This window comes from Taudactylus pleione, unplaced genomic scaffold (assembly GCF_031769625.1).
Source record: "Taudactylus pleione unplaced genomic scaffold, aTauple2 ptg000442l, whole genome shotgun sequence".
In the NCBI taxonomy this organism is placed as follows: domain Eukaryota; kingdom Metazoa; phylum Chordata; class Amphibia; order Anura; family Myobatrachidae; genus Taudactylus; species Taudactylus pleione.
In genome coordinates, this window is record NW_028284844.1 from 8078083 (window position 1) to 8098608 (window position 20526).

The 20526-nt window shown below is 46.2% G+C and overlaps 1 protein-coding gene across 1 annotated transcript in view; it reads right to left on the reverse strand.

The window, feature by feature from the left end:
• The window catches only part of PRKAA2 (protein kinase AMP-activated catalytic subunit alpha 2), a 45046-nt gene extending 24872 nt beyond the window's left edge, over positions 1 to 20174 (reverse strand). Inside the window, exons 1-4 of the mRNA XM_088447888.1 lie at positions 20036 to 20174; positions 6654 to 6795; positions 3280 to 3373; positions 1301 to 1445 (exon numbers count right to left, since the gene is read on the reverse strand). Of these exons, the coding sequence (XP_088304014.1) occupies positions 1301 to 1445; positions 3280 to 3373; positions 6654 to 6795; positions 20036 to 20129 (475 nt within the window). The 5' untranslated portion in view covers positions 20130 to 20174. The remainder of the gene's footprint in view (positions 1 to 1300; positions 1446 to 3279; positions 3374 to 6653; positions 6796 to 20035) is intronic.
• Positions 20175 to 20526: the final 352 nt, after the last annotated feature.

Sequence of the window (20526 nt, forward strand, 5' to 3'; positions counted from 1 at the left end):
GCAAAGCCACCCTCCAGTGTTTTGGTTCGTATTCGGGGCCTGATTCAGACCTGCTCGCGAGCGCATAGTGCTCACAAGCGGGTCAATGGTGGCCCAGTGCTCACGCGTGAGCCCCAGAGCGAGTGAGACCTTCACTCGTTACGGAGCTCGTAGAAAAATGGGGAGGCTTTCGATGTTGATAGACAGCTCGCCCCGTTTTGTAGGCTGGTAGCTGAACAAACGGAGGCGTTCCCGAAGGAACGCCTGCTGTTTGTGGGCGGACCTACTGACATCACTCGTGATGTCAGTAGTGGACTTCCGGCTCTATTAGAGCTGGAAGTCCACTTGGCATTGTGAGTGCCGAGATCCTATCAAAAGGGTCTCCTCGCAATGCCGATGCATCGCCAGGCCGCTCGCACAAGCTGTGGGTGGTCACCCACAGCTGTGGGTGGTCACCCACAGCTGTGGGAGCGGCCTGGAGGCCGGAATTAAAAAAAAATAGGGACGTCCTGATTCACAGCGAGAGCACGCAAATAGCGTGCGCCTCTGAATCAGGCCCTCGGTTTTAGTTCCCTTAAAAAAAAAACAACCTAGAAAATATCGATAAAACAGCTATTTTGGACATGTTTACATGCAATCCAAAATCCAAGTTCAGTGCTTAAATCCGAGTTGATTGCAGAACCGAACCAGGACTCGGTTCGACCCGCACATCTCTCATTTGTACAGCAACGTGTGGCGCTCAGAATTCGTTAAACTCTAACTATCCCGGTTATTGTCTCATATGAATTATATGTTATATGTTCATGACAAATATGAACATAAATAATTTGTACGTCACTGTATAGAGACAGCCATCCTAAGCCGAATGATGGCACTTTTATAAATGTTCATTCCGAGATTAAAAAAGGGGTATATGTAATAGGCCGCGATTTTCATGAACCAGCGCAATGTCGGCAAATTAAACCTTCAGATTTAAATTATTGCCGCTTTAAAATCTACAGTCAAAATTGCAAAGATCACCGGAAATCACGCCCTATTACATATATACCCCATAGAGTTCACCGTATTCAGATTTAGAAAATGTTAATAGTTCTGGACCTGTTCTAGAATCAAGCAGGATCCTCTTAGTGTTCTTACACGCATCAGGATAAGTCAGACTTATCATCTCACAATTATTTGTTAATATGTCTTTTTTTCCTCAGCTTATGTAAGAATTTGCAGGGTTCTGAAGAAGAGCTCTGTAGAACAAGTTACACTGACAACCTTCAGCAAACGACCCGCTGGCTGGCTGCATTCCTGGAGGGCCTGAGGAGTCACATACCAAAGTCAGCAATCTTGGCATTCATGTTTGCGTCCAGCAGCACGTTCTCTGGTTTCAGATCTCGGTGCACCACCATATGTCTGTGGCAGTAATCTACGGCAGAGAGGATCTGCTGGAAGAGGCGCCTGGCCTCAGGCTCATCCACCTGCAAGGTGTGAAAAAAAAGGGCTGGTTATCTATCTCTGGGGAAGTGCACAAGGCTTATGGCTGGCCTGGATGACCACATGACAAGCGTGACGTTAGAGTGTCAGTGACAGCATGGAAAACATGAAGTATTAACAGTGCGATAGACACACAGTGGGGGAGACGTATCCATCCTCCTACACAGGACAATTGGAGGTGTTTCCCATAGCAACCAATCAGCTTGTAGCTGTCATTTTATAGACTGTGCCTTGCAATTGACAGACAGACATTTACTAAAGCTACGTCCTAGTGCAAGCACCGCATTTTATTATGTACAATAGCCATACCTCCCAACTGTCCCGCATTCAGCGTGACAGTCCCGTTTTTCTGGGACTGCACGGCATCTGTTCACTAGTGTAGGGAGAGCCTGGGGGGCTGCCCAGCATCTCGGAGAGTGCTGGGCACGCCCCCTATAGTGACATAAACGGGGGTTTCCGTGAGGCTCCGCCCCGTTTTCTCTGTGACACACCCCTTTTGGGAATCCCCACTCCCTTTTCGGGCGCATGCGCATTCGCCGCGCAAAGAGTCCCGCATCCCTGCCTTAGAAAGTTGGGAGGTATGCAAAAGCTCCTATTTCACGTCTTAAAAGATAGTTCCACCCAAATATAAAATAAAACATGAAGGAGTTCAATTAAATATATCTATTTACAGGGAGATGTGCCATTTGTTGGATGGGCAAATGTACTGGGTGTCTGTAATATAAAGGACAGATGTTTACACAGAGTAAAATGTGCAAGAATCAAACAGTGAAATAAAGGGGTGCAGTAGGTATTACCGCCGGACGCATTGCCGGCGGTTCAAATCCCGACAGTGGCAGCCCAGCAAGGGTGAAAATCCCGATCGTCCCTAAGGTAAGTATCGCTAACCTAATTCTACCCCCTAACCCTCCCTTTGGGGTGCCTAACCCTAACCTCCCCCCCAAGTGCCTAACCCTAATCCCCTCTCTAAGTGCCTAACCGTTACCCCCCCTTCCCCGCTGCCTAAACCTAAGTCCCCCAGGGAAGGTGCCTAACCCTAACCTCCCCCCGGGGGTGCCTAACCCTAACCCCCCTTTCCCCTAGCCTAAACCTAACCCTCCCGGGGGGGTGCCTAACCCCAAGTCCCCCGGGAGCCCTAAACCTAACCCTTACCTTCGTTCGGTATGCCGGGCGTCAGTCTTCCGGTGTCTAGTTTTCGACGCCTGTCATTAGTACCACGCCGGGATTAGAAAGTCTGGAAGCCGGCTTTCGGCATTTAGACCGTCGGCTTCCAAACTACATCCCAAATAAAGACCCCACAAGGTACTCTTACTACAGTATCACATACCCACCCCAATGATTCATTTCACGTTTTACGCTCTTTGAAACCATTGATTTTGCGCCAACAGCCGCAGACATCATCATTAGTAGTGACGCTTGCACCAGGCCCATCCGTCAGAAACAGGCTTGCCTTCCCCGTACACACGACTCCGAATCACAGAGAGCTTTTGATTCACGCCCACAACGGTTCCTACTAGTCACTGGTGGTTCATGAGATCGCTTTGCTGCCGCCCATTTCCCTCCCTGAAACTCCCTATTCTGCGGAAAGTCAGATCTGGCCAATTTGCATCCGGCTCAGAATAGGACGGACATACGGAAAAATGCGTAGAGTCGCTTCTGCACCTGCGCTGTGTGCAAAAACTCGCCATTTGCACCCGTGAATAGAGATCAGTACATCCCAGAATAAGCCCCAGTCAGCGCATTGAAGAATCAACATTGGCAGATTTTTGAAGGGATAAACACATCGTTCTCTCCTCGTACTAATACAATCTGACTCACCCGCCCGTGTTTGCAGATATAGTCGAATAACTCTCCACCGGGCACATATTCCATCACCATGAAGAAATCTGTAGGGGTGCTGATCACTTGGTACCTACAGAAACATCAGATGCCACATTTTTATTAAGACATTATAGAATTTACTTTTACTTCCTTATATAACTAGCTAATATTCAACTACCGTATATGGGCCCTCATTCAGAGCCGGACGCTGTGAGCAGAGCGCTCGCTCTGAATGAGGGCCGTCCTCCATAAAAATGGAGCGTCCTCCTGGACGCTCGTATAGCTGTGGGTCACCACCCACAGCACATACGAGCGTGCAGGATGATGGTCGCGATGGTCTTGACCATCGCGACCATCGCCAGTGCGACCAGAAGCCTGTGGTCGGGTTTTTCGACCACAAGCCCTGGAGTGATTTTGGCTCTATCAGAGCCAAAATCACTCCCACTGACATCACTAGTGATGTCAGTGGGGCCGGCTTCTGACGGTAGGCGTTCCCTTGGGAACGCCCCCGTCTGGGAGGCACGCCCACCAAAGGGGGCGTGCTGTCAATCAACATCGACAGCACGCCCCCTTTGATCAGACACAACGAGCGAAGGAAAGTCCTTCGCTCGTCGCGTCTCGCGCATGCGCACGACGGAGCTCCCTCCGTCGTGCGCATGCTCAGTGCACACCATCGACCCACTCGCGAGCGGACAGCCGCTCGCGAGTGGGTCTGAATCATGGTCAGAACAGATTCATCAACACGAGAAGGCATATTATTTACCAAAGGGATTTGCAGGTAGTCCTCCCAAAAAGATTCCACCGGATTTACTAATTGGGCGGGGGGGGGGGGGGGGGAGAGGAACTGCAGCAGATATCTACGATAGCATCCTCAGGACCCCTCCTCTCCTGCCCATACTTGCGCATTCAGCTCTACCCGGAAGTTATCACTTTGCTTTTAACTCTTCGTGGGACAGGGGTTTTCTCAGAAGCTCTCTCCCGTCACCTGAAGCTTAGTAAATTCTGACAGTAATTTACATTATCGCTTTGCGATTAAGGTTGAAAAGATCACACAACAACTGCATTTTAAATGCATTTTGTGGTAAATATGCCCTTAAAACTCTATTAGCCCCAACACCTTAACGTTCCTACTTATTTTAGAACTCTCTCAGCCAATCAATGCTTCCTCACTGTCTTCAATAGGAATGGCCGCGTGTCCGGTAAGGGTTGGGTTTGTGTTTTTTTTTTCTATACTGAAGACGTATGGACTACTGCATGGACCCAACCTACAGAGTCCTGTCATTATTTTAATATTTTCTTTACAGTGAGACTACAGGTGCCAGAAGGCCCTTAACGTTCGGGCATGCTGGTCTGCTGGGACCTGTAGTCCCACTATAAAGAACAATATTACAATCTATTTTTACACCATTAACACTGCACCCACCCCTGCCAGGGGTGCAGGGAATAGCGGTGATCTACAGGAGAGAGGGGACCCCATGTTATTTTTGGTGTCACTTTCTGAGGATTTCCAGTCCAGGGATGACCAGTTTGGGGCTGTTTTTATGTTATGGCTGGGGGACGCCACACTGTGTGTCTCCCTACTATAGCATAGGCCCCTTGGCTGGTTCAGCCCGGTGCCAGTTATTGGAAAATAGAAGGAACTGCACGCCGTTTTCCCCATTATTTTCCAGTACCACACCAAGCTGAACGGTCCAGGGCTGGTTATGGGGGAGCCACACAAATAATTGTTTTACTAATTATTAACTAGTTCTATAATTTTAAACATAATGAAGCCTGCACAGATCATAGTGATCCGTGCAGTGCTTCTCCCAAACTCACCTGCCACAGGTTTATTGTTTGGGCTTTGGCGACGGATTTCAAAACCTCAGTGTGATAAATCTATGGGTCTATGCTATTCTCTTCTTTCTATGGTCTAAAACATTGATGGTGCTTTGTTATTCAATTCTGTTCTATTCTATTCTGAAGTGTGCCTTCACAGCGGTTTGGCGGCAGTTTTGGCATTAGTAAACAGGTGGGTAGGAAAACCACCAGATTTGGAACCCGTGCTTAGTCAATTTTGCCCATTGTTTTAAAGATGTGCCGTGTGATTTCATATTCACATTGTCTATAATGAGAGTGCGGAGGGATTGCATTTAAATCTTACAGGGTTTTAGCGGACTGTGAAGAAAACAGTGTATAATATACAAAGGCCCATTTATCATTAAGTAGCCACAAATATTTAGCATCCCCCAAATGTATGAGGAGGGACCACTGTAGTCGGACTCGGCAGTGCTAAGCGTCACTGCTCTGAAAGGAGCATTGAAAACATTAAGGGAGACAGCTGATTTTAGATCACCGATCGCCGCGAGTAGAAATGTTAATTATCTGGGTCCACCCGGACCCTGATAATTAACATAATGAATAGACCCCTATGTATCAAGCCCTTTATTTCCTTAAATTATGTGTGAAATGTCAGTTTCCGCATGATTTTAAGTACTGGGGCTATGTAGCAAACGCCCAATGAGGGACATATCACAGAAATCTCCCGCAGCAGGCTAATTAGACCACAGGCCCCATTATTCTCAATGGGGACTTAATTCTGACACTATGTACAGTACCAAGCGTAGCTTTTCGGAGCTTGGCCCAGAAGGCTGACAGCATCCTGAGAAGGTGGAAGCCACTTTATACCTTTGGAGGCATTTTTCGCAGGGAAGGATCTTGCGATCCCCCTTCTGCAGTCTCCATCCTCTGCCAGAGTGTTTCTGAAAGTGACACTGCACCTTTGTGCAATGACAGTAATTATACAGCAGTCTTTGGAAAATACAAAAAAAAGACTCCTCATTTTGTGCCAGGATATCTTACACAGAGGCAGCTGTTATCGCTCCCTCTGTCCCTGACTATAGTTTTAATACCTAGTTGTGATAACTATTTTCAAAAGGGCAAAATGATTGTTAATAATCGCGGCACCGCATAAGCCCCTTTTAGATTTGTATAGAAAGAAACAATAGGCTAAGATACAGACACAACATAACATCCCGCAGACAGATCTGCAGTGTAAACTTTTGTTTATAAACTTTGTCTCTGAGATACAGTAACACGTCAAGGTCAAACTCACACACACCAACAATCATATCCACCAGGGTGTACATACTTTGTGCAGAGATAGATATGGTAAATATGGAAACATGGACGTTGTGTTGTGTGTATAATATAGCAATATTTACAAAGCTACAATCAGAGTCCAAATGCCCTCAGTTAAAGAGAAACATCCAATTTGTAAGTGATTGTCTGCATTCAGTTTATATTATTTCCTCCAAGCTGCTTGATTTTGTATTTAAGTAACCTGAGGGAAAATTTAACATTTGCAATAAACACCAACACGCGACACTTACAGTTTAATAATGTGCGGGTGACGGAAAAGCTTCAGATTCTGTATTTCTCGTTTAATTTTCCCGACCACATCCAAATTCCGAATCTTCTGTCTATTTAAGATCTTCACTGCCACTTTGTGTCCTGTCAGTTGATGTTCCCCCACTGAAAAAAAGAGAAAGGAAGAGTCTGTTAACATCTGAGTGATGAGTGGATAATATCACATCGAGCCTCCTAATCAGGCAAGGTAGCCCTGTCCGTATTGCATATGGAAGATAGGGATGTCTTGTCCATGTCAGCCACACTTACACCAGCCTTACTAAGGCTTTGTTAAGCTGCTCGCCTGGTATAGCTGCTGTTATAATGGACAAAATCCAAACAGCAAGTTACTGATAATCCTGATTGTGGCAGGAACAGCTGAGACGACTTCCAAACCTTTTGGTTTTCCAGGAAGTAATTAATTACTAGAAGTGATAATTTACTAGAATTTAAACTCAAGATTCATCGAGATTATAACTGTGAATTTGTAACAAATGGTGGTACCATTCAAATGTGCTCTTTATGCGCTAAGTAGCTTCTTCGCTGCCTATTAAGAAATTGTGAGTTTTCTAAGAACCTGGGTCCACCCAAGCAGTGAATTTGTTACCATTGCTCTAACACCAGGGCCAGATTAACAATGGTGCAGATGAGGCTGTATCCCCAGGCCTCCACATAAAAATAGGCCTATCATCATGACTACCAGCCGTCCAGCTGGTCACACAGTCGCAGGGGGCCTGCAGTGCCTTACAGAGTATATAATCATACAGTATGAACAAAACAAGAAAGAACGGCATTGCAGTACAGAACATTGCAGGACATGGACAAGGTTTATAAACATTGCTGCATTAGCAGTCATAGTACCCAAATATGCAGCAGGGCGGCAGAACCCAAGGGATTGAGGTCGTTGTGGGTAGTTGGGAGGAGATGATGGTATAAGTGAGGGAAGGAAAAGCACATGAGAGAAGGTTGTGATGTGGTGTCCTTAGTATATGACTTCAACCTATATACATACTTTCTCAAGAATATCTCTACATATTCTGAGAAATGTGCCATTTGAGAATCGATACCTGCCACTATTGGTCTCCCAGGTGGATTTTTTAAACATTTATGAATTTTGGGAAGAAAATAAAATATTGGTATCACTGGATTATTTTTAACAAGATACTGAAATTCATCTTTGTTTATGATCTCTTGTCTTAGTGCATCTAACAAGATCACTCTAAGTTCTTCTACAAACCCTAATGTGGGATCCACATCAAGTTTATTATATGAGGAGACATCATTCAGCAATCTCAAACCCTCAATCTCATAATTCTTCCTGTTCATTATTACCAAGCCCCCTCTCTTGTCTGCTTGTTTCAAAATAATCTCATCATTACTTCTTAACCTTTTTAGGGCATTTTTCTCAAAATTGGTGAAATTGTCCTTAATTTTTAAGCCCTGAGGGGTGCTTTCTACCTCAAATAAGTCTTTCTTGACTAATTCGTAGAACATTTCAATTTGACTACTCCTTGATTCTATAGGATAATATTTCGAGGGAGGTTTTAAACCAGATCTGGAGCAGTTATTAGTACTATTCACTATTACTGGCTCCTTTTTTTTTGGAAATATCTTCTTAACGTGAGTTTTCTAATAAATTTCTTCAAATTGATGAACAATTGGAAGTTATTAGACTGTGCAATGGGAGCAAAGTCGAACAATGAAGTTCAGCTTTTGTAAGCTCAAAGGATGAAAGGTTAAATATGCCCTTACTCTTAAGGTCTATCTCGGTTTTTAATTTGGTGGATTTCTTATTTTTTTGTATTCGTTTAATGCCTCTTCGTCTACAGGTCTCCTTTTAGTGGTGAGGATCGTCTCACTTCTTCCTGACAACTCATAGGTCCTATTGATTTCTCCCTTGTGTCTGAGGCCATTGGAGATAAAAAATCTGAATCAGTATTTGATTCTAATCTACTTAGAGTGGAGTACCGATTTCTATTCTTAAACCTCACTCGTTTGGGTGTCAAAATCCTATTACGTGTAAATTTGGGTATATATTAGGGATGTGTGCCGGACCATTCTTGCTGGATTTGGCTCTGATTCATCATCTGGCTTTGGATTTGGATTTGCCAATCCTGCCGTGACTGGTTTTGGATTTTTTACAAAAATGTTAAAAAAAAGGCTAAAATCACATAATTTGGGCTTTTTTTGTTCCTAGAGTATTATTAACCTCTATAACAACATTAATTTACAGTAATTTACAGTCAATTTAGACCACCTCACAGCTTATAATATTGTTTTCACCATTATTGGCCAAAGGTTGCAGTGAGCTGGCTGGTAACTAAGCGACAGAGCAGCGGCGCAGATACCACAGTTTAAAGCACATCTATGAAACACTGCCACACAGCAGTGGCAGAAATGAAAGATAGTGCAAGATGCAATTGTCCTTGGTAAGTGGGGTACGGCCAGCAGAGTCACAGTACTTGTATACACAGTGGGCTACGGCCCAAGGAGTCACAGTGCTTGTATACACAGAGGGGTACTGCCCTAGGAGTCACGGTGCTTGTATACACAGTGGGCTATGGCCCAAGGAGTCACAGTGCTTGTATACACAGAGGGCTAAGGCCCAAGGAGTCACAGTGCTTTTATACACAGAGGGCTATGGTCCAAGGAGTCATGGTGCTTGTATATACAGAGGGCTAAGACCCAAGAGTCACGGTGCTTGTATACACAGAGGGCTACTGCCCAAGGGTCATGGTGCTTGTATACACAGAGGGCTAAGGCCCAAGGAGTCACGGTGCTTGTATACACAGAGGGCTAAGGCCCAAGGAGTTATGGTGCTTGTATACAAAGAGGGCTAAGGCCCAAGGAGTCACGGTGCTTGTATACACAGAGGGCTAAGGCCCAAGGAGTCACGGTGCTTGTATACACAGAGGGCTAAGGCCCAAGAATTCACAGTGCTTTTATACACAGAGGGTTACAGCCCAAGGAGTCATGGCGCTTTTATATACACAGGGCTACAACCGAAGGAGTTACAGCGCTTTTATATACACAGGGCTAAGGCCCAAGGAGTCACAGTGCCTGTATACACAGTGGGGTACAGCACCAAAAAATACGTTTTTTTTTATTTCTTTTTAAACTTTTAACTTTCTTGAAAGTTTTGTTTATTTATTTAAACTTTTTTTGTACACACAGCCACTTGTGAGTCTCGACACTTTAATCAGCAGAATATAGCGCAACTTACATCAGTGTGCAATGTGCCCCCTATACACAGTCACATTACCAGCACAGCCACTTGTGTCTGGACACAGCCACTTAATCAGCATACATCAGCTTGCAGTGTGCCCCCTTACACAATCACTTTGCCAGCACAGCCACGTATGAGTCCCTGTACACAGCCAGCTATCAGCAGAGCAGTGCGCAGCGTGGTAGTGAAATGGCGCTGAGTCCCGGTCTCGGCGCCTTATGTAGACGTAAACTCTCGCGAGAATCTGATGTCAGGAGGAAGACGTTCGGCCTCGTAGTGGGCTCCAAGTCAGACGGGAACACCTGAGCCGCGGCTCGGGTAAACTCGGATCCCCACTGTTCGAAGCACAATAGCAAGCCTTATTGAGATGCCGATCGGATCCCTCCCATCTCTCCCCGTCCGTGGCGCGCGTCCTTCTGCACATGTGCAGAAGGATGCCAGAGAGACTTTCGCAGGTATGTACCCGATAATGGGTGGTAAGTACAGCATCGCGGATGCAATGCTTAGTACATCCCGTCCAAAAACTGGCCATCTCTATATTTACACTGGATTTTACAGTTAGTTAAAGCTGGGCCCACTTCACACCTCTAAAAGAGGGATATTCATTACCTACCCCTCCAGCACTATATGGTTCGGCAAGGTGCAAATTTTACACCCAGTAACTGGATTTGCCCCTTAGAGCCCTCTCTTGTGTAGGCCTCATTATATCAATCTCTGATACCTGAAGGGGATGGGAAGAAAGACCCCCTCCAACAAAATACAGAGTATTTATTAATATCTAAAGTCAGGTTTTATAACATGCAGTTATCCTATAAATATAACTGACTCACATACAGTAAAGCTGGCCACACACTAGACCAACTTACATCCAACCAGCCAACTTGTTGATTGGTTGGAATGAAAATCTGGTAACGTATGGGAGTAACTGATGATCAGCAATTTGCTCCTAAATGCAAGAAAACAGATGAAAATGGTCTTTCAGACAAGTTTGTCAAATGTTTGATCTAAACTATTTGTTCAAACAACATTTTTGGTCCATTTTCCGGCGTTTGGGAGCAAATTGCTGATTGTCATTTGCTTTCATTCCTTACCACATTTTCATTCCAACCAATCAACTAGTTGGCTGGTTGGACAGATAATCTTTAGATGTGTGGCCAGCTTAAGAGTAGGATCATGTATAGCAATTATTTAGGCGTTTGGCTGCTCTGTTACATTACATGGAGGATGTACTAGGACGCTGGAAAACGGAGGGAAAAAAGGTATTTTTTTTTCCAAATAACCACCTAGTGTTGGCGTATAACAGGCCTGTGCGGTAAGAACTTCATTTACACTCAGTGCTGCAATGAACACTATGGGGCATAATTATTACATTTATGCATTAAAGCCCTGTAACATTAACATTACTCACCACCGCATAACGCAGTGATTTGTAATGCTTATTCTGGTCTATGAGATGACAGGACATGGGCTAAGCGCGATGCCAGCGAATGATAAAAAGCAAAGTGTTTGCACAGCAGGACCAGAAAGCAGTGCGCAAATGTAGCCCCTAAGCTACAATCAGCGTTACCTAACGGTAACAAGCGCTTGGTAATTTGTGCATTTTTGCAATCACCATAGAAACCTATGGGGACGGCACTTGCGATCGTAAAGATGGGGGACAGTAGCAGACAGCTGGACCCTGCATATTTCTTATATAATTCTGGTTGTTACATTATACTTTTTTTTTCTATAACATTGCCCACATATTTACTTTGATTTTATTGATTGGGGCCCCCACAAGTTTGTTGCCCAGGGGCCCCCACAGACCTTAATCCGGCCCTGGGTGCGGGGATGGGGAGGTTAGGTTCAGGCACCGGGGAGGGAAGAGTAGGGGTAGGAGTAAGGGTTAGCGGTAGTATACTTACCTAATGGTGTCGGGAATTGAGTGTCTGGATGCCGCTGTCGGTATTCTGACCGGTGGCACCCCGACTGCCGGGATCACATACCAAACCCCTCAAAGAATTTTAAAAAAAAACAGCACTGATTTTGTTTTCTCCAAAGAACAAAAAAATTACAACAAAAGAGAAAAAATAAGTGTAATTAAAGAGGAAAGAATATGAGCTTCATTATTTTCCTTTCCAAAGTAGATGTTAGATTACCTATAATGAGGGAAACATCTCAGCAGTTTGGAGTTTGAATGAATACATATTATGTAACTAATGTTTTGTAAACATTAAATAACATTAACGAGAGCGGTGTCACTCAGCGACAGACTGCCAATTTCTCCAAAGTTTTTAAACATCATTAGCAGAGCCCTGAAGGAACGTATTATATTTTGGAAAGCTGTAAAAAACATGCAGGTGGATTTAGGTAAATGTCTCCAATGTTTGATTGTACACATGGTAATGAAAAAGGGAAATCTGTAGTAGACTGTAAAGAATTTCCTCAAACAAATGTCCAACACCTATGAGTTAGCATTCATAAGGTGCGAAGTGCACACTGGCCCCTGTGTCACCGGGGGCTCCTTGCCAACACATTACAGCTAGAATAGATCCCACTGTGTGCCGAGCAGTAGACTGTGCCCCCTGTACCTGCTGCCAGGTGCCGTCTTTTGGGTGATATATTCGGAAAGAGGGTGCCGATCAGTGGTGGATTAAGAGAGGAGGGTGCGTGTGTGCAGCCCTTGTGCGGGCCCCCTTCTCTCTCTCCAGGGGGCAGGTGTGGGTAGACTCTGGTCAACTGCACATGTGCGAGTCTCCGGGAATATGGCTGCTGCTCCATGCTCACTATGACTTCTGTACTGGGCATATCTCCGGGAAATGGCGGCTCTGAAGAGTATACAAAATGGTTGCAGGGTCTGCAGTGTGTGCCAGTGTGCACCGCACACCCTGAACCCATTATAGATAAGCCAAATGGCACCTGTGCAGGAGATCGCTAAGTCCCTTGCAGTGTGCCAAAGCCTTAGCGCATGGCTCCATGTCTCTGAAAATATCACACGAAAGATGGCTGTCTGCAGAAGGTATAGGGGACTGCACTGAGCAGAGAACGCAGAGCACAGGCCCACAGGCAATTTATTCACCTCTATATTCATACATGGATCGCCTATATTACAAATGCATGAGTACATGTCTGCTCCCCTGGCTGACATAAGATGGTGTCCACACACAGAGCTTACTGAACCAATAACTGCCTAAGTGATGTCACTGTTTTCTAGTTAATTGATTGGTTGAAGTCTCACAAATGCTGGTTAAGTCTCTACTGTGTCTAGGAGATGGTTTTTCTACTTGACCACGCTCCCCCCTCCCTACACATTGCTGCAATACATAGCATCACACAGTGGGGGCATGGAAACGATCACCTGGGAGGGTTTAAGGCATATTTGTCTACCCCCCTGGGATGGCCGGGAGCCTTGCGAAAAATCGGGTGGTGCTCCCGGCATCTCGGAAGATTGGGCAAGTCTCCTGGCCAGCCCGCACCCCCCCCGCCACCATCCTCTCCCCTTCCCCCTGCCTGCGCCTGCTTCCCCCATGTAAGTGGGCGGTCCAGGGGAGCTGATGATGAGATTCGCGCTGAATTGAGTTATCGTGGCCCCGCCCCTGGCTGCTCAATGTGTGGAAGAGACGTGGTTGCCATGATGCGATCATGCTATCATGCCCCCAATCCGCCCCCAAATTAGCGTCACAGCCCCCCCTGCTATGCCGATCTGGCTGCTTTAAGGCTGTGCCAAGAGATGGGGAGAACCTCAGAAATTCGCAAGACTTAAGGCCCCCATACACGGTGCAATTCAAAGTTGGTAAGATGTGTTGTTTGATTGCCCTTGAAATTCTTCATAAGATGTGGTCAAATGGTGGGTCTCATTCAGACCCGCTAGCGAGCGCAGGACGCTCGCAAGCGGGTCAATGGTACCCAAATGCGCATGCGCATGATGGAGGCTGCTCCGTCGTGTGCATGCGCGAGACCCGGTGAGCGACGGGGAGGCCGTCGCTCGGGGTCTCGCACCAAAGGGGGCGTGCTGTTGATGGCGAGTGACAGCACGCCCCCTTTGGTGGGCGTGCCGGGGGTGGGCATACCGTCTGGGTCCGGCCCCACTGACATCACTAGTGATGTCAGTGGGAGTGATTTTGGCTCTGATAGAGCCAAAATCACTCCAGGGCTTGCGGCAGCGAGTCCCTACCACAGGGTCTCGTCGCAAGCCCGATGGTCGCGATGGTCTTGACCATCGCCACCAATCATCATGGACGCTCGCATAAACTGTGGGTGGCAACCCACAGCTGTGCGAGCGTCCAGGAGGACGCTCCTAAAAAAAACAAAAAACGCCCTGATTCAGAGCGGGCGCTCGTTCAGAGCGTCCGGCTCTGAATCAGGCCCGGTGTACGATTGATCGTTACAATCATAGCATAAGATGCATAGAAGTGTATCACACTGCACTCAAAAGATCATAGATCTCTCTGCAAAACCATCTGATCTGCGATCCAACTAGAGGACGGCGGGGACGCGCATCGGAGTCGCAGAACACACAAAAAACACCTATTTTCATAAGATTAGTCTGTCCAACCTGCTGAAACTGTCCATATCGGGTAAAATATCGTACCGCGCATGGGCACCTTTACATACATTACAGGAGAGTAAGCCAGTATGGGGAGCATGGAGGGCACAGACTGTTGCACATGACCTAACAAAAGGTTACACAGATATGTCCTTGCTCATCTAGCCTCAATCCACCATGCAGCGCGATAGGCCTGGCGCGAGTGAGCCGCTAGGTCCCTTGCAGCTCTGCTAGCGTTGGGAGTCTTATTTTGCCGAAAATTATTTTACGTCGCAATGTGTAGGACGCACCAGGAGACTGCGCTGATTCATATGATATGTGACACTTGTATATCTGTGTGCGACTGAGACTGTAAGCGGAACTTTGTCATGGGAAAAAGCTGCAGCCGCAACATCGTAGCAGTTCGTATGCCGATTGAGAGACTCAGGGGTCTATTTACTAAGCAGTGTTAGAAGATAGAGTGAAAAGTGATAAGAAAGTGATAAGGTGCCAGCCAATCAGCTCCCAACTGTCATTTTTCAAACACAGCCTGTGAGATGACAGTTGGGAGCTGATTGGCTGGCACCTTATCACTTTCTTATCACTTTTCACTCTGTCTCCTAACACTGCTTAGTAACTAGACCCCTTAGTCGCACACAGATATACAAGAATCACATATCACATGAATCAGCGCAGTGCATCCTAGAAGAAATAAAATGAAAATAAAATGAATGTATAATTTAGTAGGGATCTCTGTGTAACGCACCGCCTGGTGATGTTTTTGGCACTGAGAGGGCTGCTCTGATGTTCCCGGTTATAGACAGCACTATCAGCAATTTAAGTGAAAAACGATTTTCACAGGAAGAAGAGCTACAATATAATTACTGCAGTTCTGTCTTCTCAGCATTTTAAATGAGAACGTGTAGTTCTGTACTAAGGCGACGCTGATCCTCTGGTGAAAAGGGTCGGCAGATGGCAAGGCCCGGGTGTAAGGATGTAGTGTCCGGAGGGTGCTGAAAAAACCAATGGAGAGTGGTGAAGGAGCACCTGCAAGAAGCACAACTTTTAATTCTGCCCAAATATTATATTCCCAGCAAAAGACTGAGGGGCCTATTCATCATAACTAAAATGTCTCTGGAGGTAATTAGGATTAGAAGTCGCATGGAGTTCTACCTAATTACCGGAGGAATTCATCATTCCTCCTCTCCATAACTATCTATTCCGAAAAGCTGTCATTTTTGCGATGACAGCTTTTCAGGAAATAGATACTCTTCACGGTCAGATGTTTCTTCAGATCTGAACAATTTTAAAAATCGTTCATATCTGAAAGAAAAATCTGACATGTGTGAAACAATGAACGATGAACGTTCCTATTTGTCAGATAACGATATCTGACATCTGATGTGTTTGCAGTCAGTTTTGTACGATGTCCATTCATTTTAATAAGGCTGAAATCGTTCAATCGTTCACAGATCGTTTGCAAATCGTTCAATCGTCCAGTCGTTCAAGCGTTCATCTGACATATCTGACCGTGTGTATGCACCTTAACTTACCGCAGCTGGAATCAGTGCTGCGCATGCGCCGTTACATTCACAAAAGCGCGCACACGCAGCACTGCCTACAGCTGCGGTAATTCTGTGTACCCCCCCCAACCCCCTGCCCCCCTCCCCGACTTACCTGCCCGCTGAAGCCGCCTCCCGCTCCGTCTGCTGTGCTGACACTGTGTTCTCCAGGCAGAACATAGTAAAAGTTTAGAAACAAACATAAATTTTTTTTTCTTCTAAACTTTACGGTCTTCTGCTTGGAGAACGCAGTGTCAGAGCAGCAACCGGAGCCAGAGGAGAGACCAGGGAGCACCAGAGAGAGCGGAGGAGGACCTGCCCACGCTGACACAGGTAAGTGTGGCCCGCTGTACGCCACCTCACAGTAGCGGATATTAACTCCATCAAATTCCAAAAATACATAATTTTCGGAATTTGATGAATACCATAATTTCCATATCCCCATACTAATGTACTAATGTACTAATGCACTAATGTATGGGGAGTGTGGAAATGAACGCAGGGGGACTTAACCAGGAGATATCTGTGATATCTCCTGTGTTAAGTGTCTTCATGAATACTAAAATAACGGTAATTAAGGAAAATGTCCTTAAAAACATTATTTTAGTGTTGATGAATAGGCCCCTGGGGCTGTAATTTATGACACTATGCGTGCAGGTTAGCACCAGTAGCATATGTGCCTGGTTCGTGCCAGACATATATCACAATCAGTTACTCCCATGTTTTCAACAATTTTATTTTTTACTTGCAAAATACACATTTGCGACTAGGCATAAAAAAAACAACAACTAAATAACAAACCCTCTCCAATACAACATAAACAGCTCTCTGTATTGTGTACAATTAAAATGGATCAGATATGCACCAAAAAACATAATATGCCCGAGCAACGAACAACACACCTAACAGCATCTGCGCAGCATTTGCAAACAACCAATCACATTCGGTTCCCGGTGCTGGCGAGGTGGCTGGACAAACAGACGCGTTCCTGAAGGAACGCCTGCCGTTTGTGGGCGGCCCTACTGACATCACCAGTGATGTCAGTAGTGAGCTTCTGGCTCTATTAGAGCTGGAAATTCACTGGGGCTTGCTCATACTTGCTGACATTCAGCTCCCTCCTTCCGGGAGGGGGCTGAATGTTAGCTTACAGCGGGGGGCATGGCCACACGATAACACTGTTGCGTGGGCGTGGCCAGTGCGGGCCAGGGGCGTGGCCGCGAGATCGCATCATCACGGCTCCACCCCCTCATCACAATGCCGGAGTAAACGGCATTGTAAAGCGGGGGGCGGGGCCACGTTGACGCGATTCAGCGCGATTCGCGTCACCAGGGCTCCCTGGTGCGGGGGTTTTCCTAGTAACTCTGCGGGGGGTAGGGAGGGATGGCGGCTTGCGGGAGGCTTCCCTGCCTTCCCGGGGGGGCGGGAGCGGCACCCGATAGTCGGGAGGCTCCCGGCCAAATCGGGAGGGTAGGCAAGCCTGGGCTTGCGGTAGACGAGACCCTACCACAAGGGTCTCGTCGCAAGCACGATGGTCGCAACCATCACCTGGCCACTCGCAAAAGCTGTAGGTGGTCACCCACAGCTTAGCGAGCGGCCAGAAGGCCAGACACACAAAAAAAAAAACACCCTTCAGACCAGCGAGCGGGTCTGAATCAGGGCCAGTGTACGCCCAGCATCACAGTTAAAACTTAGTACAACTCTTACAGGTGACCTCGGTGCACTTACACTGATGTAATAATACATTTAACCACTCACAAAAGTGCAGGGATGAATTAAGGTTTGTCGGGTCCCCAGGGAAACTAACTAGTGGGGACCCCTACCAATAAGATTATCAATATGATATGCTGGTGATGTTATTAGAAGTATAATGTGTAAATACTCCCAGCACTGCAAATGTGTTTAACACACTGTAGTGCCCCCAGTTCACATTATTCAACACAGGATCATAAGTACACATATGCCACAGTTCCCCCCGCACTGGGGATGTTGCTATGACTGCCAGGTTGCCATGTTATTAATCTGGCTTTGCTGTAATAAATACTGTCCCAATGTTCTTTCTTCCTATGATTAAATTGGGCTATAAGTAGTACTAAGCCAAATAATATTTTAATAAATAGGTAAAAGTTGATATGACTGAATTAATGTTCCTAAGGTGGAAATAGGGTGGTCTTTATATTGATATTTTTACTGTTTCCACTGATGTATCCTTAAACTCCCGAATGTAAAATAAAATGTATAGAGGGCTAATTTGGCGTTCCAAAGCAAGGTTTAAAGCAGACTGAGTGTTTCCTGGTCTCACCAATATAAAACCAAAATAATTCAACAATATTACAAAATAGGAACCTTTCAAAGATGCTAAACCTTAGTAACTTATTATTATCCTTTATTTATATGGCGCCATGAGGGTTTTGCACCGCCTTACAAACTACATAAACAAATGAGCAAAAACAAGTAAAACGAGGACTTACAGTACAAGATTATGCAGAATAAGTACATGTTTTATAAATGGGTGACGTATAAGATATCAACAGGTATTTCATCGACAATGTATAGGTCAACACCGAATGGTCAACAGGCAATCGGTTGACAGGGTCAAATGGTTGCCAGGAACAAAAGGCCGACAGGGACAAATGGTCGACACACATATGGTTGGTAAATTTTTTAAAGTATTTTAAGCCTAATCCTAACCCTTCCCCTAGTGCCTAACCCTTCCCCTATACCTAAACCTAACCATAGCCTATCCCTAACGGTCTCCTCCGGCAGCCTAACCCTCCCCCCTAATGTATAGAGGCAGCCTGTGGCAGGGCATACTGGGACTTGTAGTTGTAAAAGCGCTGGACAGCCATTGGGTTTTCTACCTCTTCAGTATATGCTAAAAGCGAGATCTGAGCCAGACACAAACGGAAAAAGGAACGCACGCAACCAAAAGCCGCATACATGGTGCGCATGTGTCGCACAATGCGTCCACAGTAGCAAGTAGCTCCGTGCAAGTCGCATCTTGAGCGGACGCAGCCTTTAGTGGAAGGGGTGTATCAGGGTGCCGACCATGCGGACGCACGGAACAGATCTGTCTCACAGGAGAGTGATGGGAGTACCGTGGGCGCGTAGCCCAGGTTCTGCGCTTGTTCATGGTGCCTGCCTGTCTCACATGGATCTTTTGCATCCGGCATGAGGTACATTAGCTGATACTTGCATGATTAGCATCAACTAGTACATAGGCTGCCACTGCCGGATGCGCAAAAGTGCCCAACCCAGAACCAGGCCCATAATATACAGGAAAGAAGAAAATATTCCACTTCAAGGGTGCACATAGGCTAGAGAACAGGCACACAGATGAATATCTTAATATAATAGTTTTATTAACACTTTTAAAATCAAATAATTGCCTTTTATAAAAAAAAAAAAAAAAAAGGGAATAATATTATATAAGAGGGAACCAATCAAGATCCAAGTGATACATGCAAATAAATTAACTGGATCAAAGCCACAATTATATTTGAAAGGTCCTTAAGTACAGTATGCTGGCCTCCAGACAATAAGATAGGTGTAGACATGGAAAATGTATGCAGACTGCCTGGTGCCTTCCTGTGTAAGCACTCTCACACCATACTGTAACTCTAGGTCATAATACAGAGGTCACATATATCTATCTCTATAGGAAGACCACCACCCTCTTTATAATACTCCCTACAAGCCTCTTTCTAAGCACATACAGCATTCTCACAGATAAATCTGCCCCCAGGAGTAAATTAATAAGCACCCCCCTTCCCCGGCCCCACATGTAGCAATCACCCTCATAAGGTGGAGATACAGCCCCTTATTAAGGTCAGACCGTGTAATTAGAGCAGGTGACTGCGCTGTACTGATACCGGGGGCTAAAGTGATACATTGTATCAGTTACGCGGCCAAGTGACAGGTGGAAGTCAGCGCTATTCACAGAGCGCGCTGCGCCGCTACCAGACGCAGCTGCCGTGTACTGGCTCAGCGTAACGCCGCCAGCGCAGCCCAGCCAGCAGCAGCAGCCTCTCCCCCCCAGCAGTGACAGTGATAATAAGGCAGGATTATGCACTCAGCTTTTCACTTTCCCGAAGGTGCCGACTCCCAGCGTGTCCCCCAGGACGTAGTGTCCTATCTTCACCCGTCCATCGTGCTTCTGCTTCTCAGCCATCTTTGCATCCTGCTTGTACCCAGAATGCAGCTGGGAGAGGTAATGCCGGCTCGCTGGCTCCTGACAGCTCACCACTGGCATTTGTCACACAGGGTCTGACAGGCTGAGCAGCTGCTGGGAGGGTGGGGGGTAATGGGCAGCTGCACTGGGCAAGAGACAGTTAAAGGTGCAGTGTTGATGTTTTCTATTGCTAAACATAAACACAGGTATCACATCCTGGCTGCTCCTTCTCATTACGCCCCAAGGGGAGGGGTGCCACTGCCAGCCTGCTAAGCACGGCTATCTTTTGTGCTATGGGGAGCAAATCAGGGGTTGCCAGTACTCATCCACTTTGTACAGAGGTAGTGTCCTATGTCCATGGCCGTAGAAAGCCATGGACAACGGGGGTGTGGCCTAA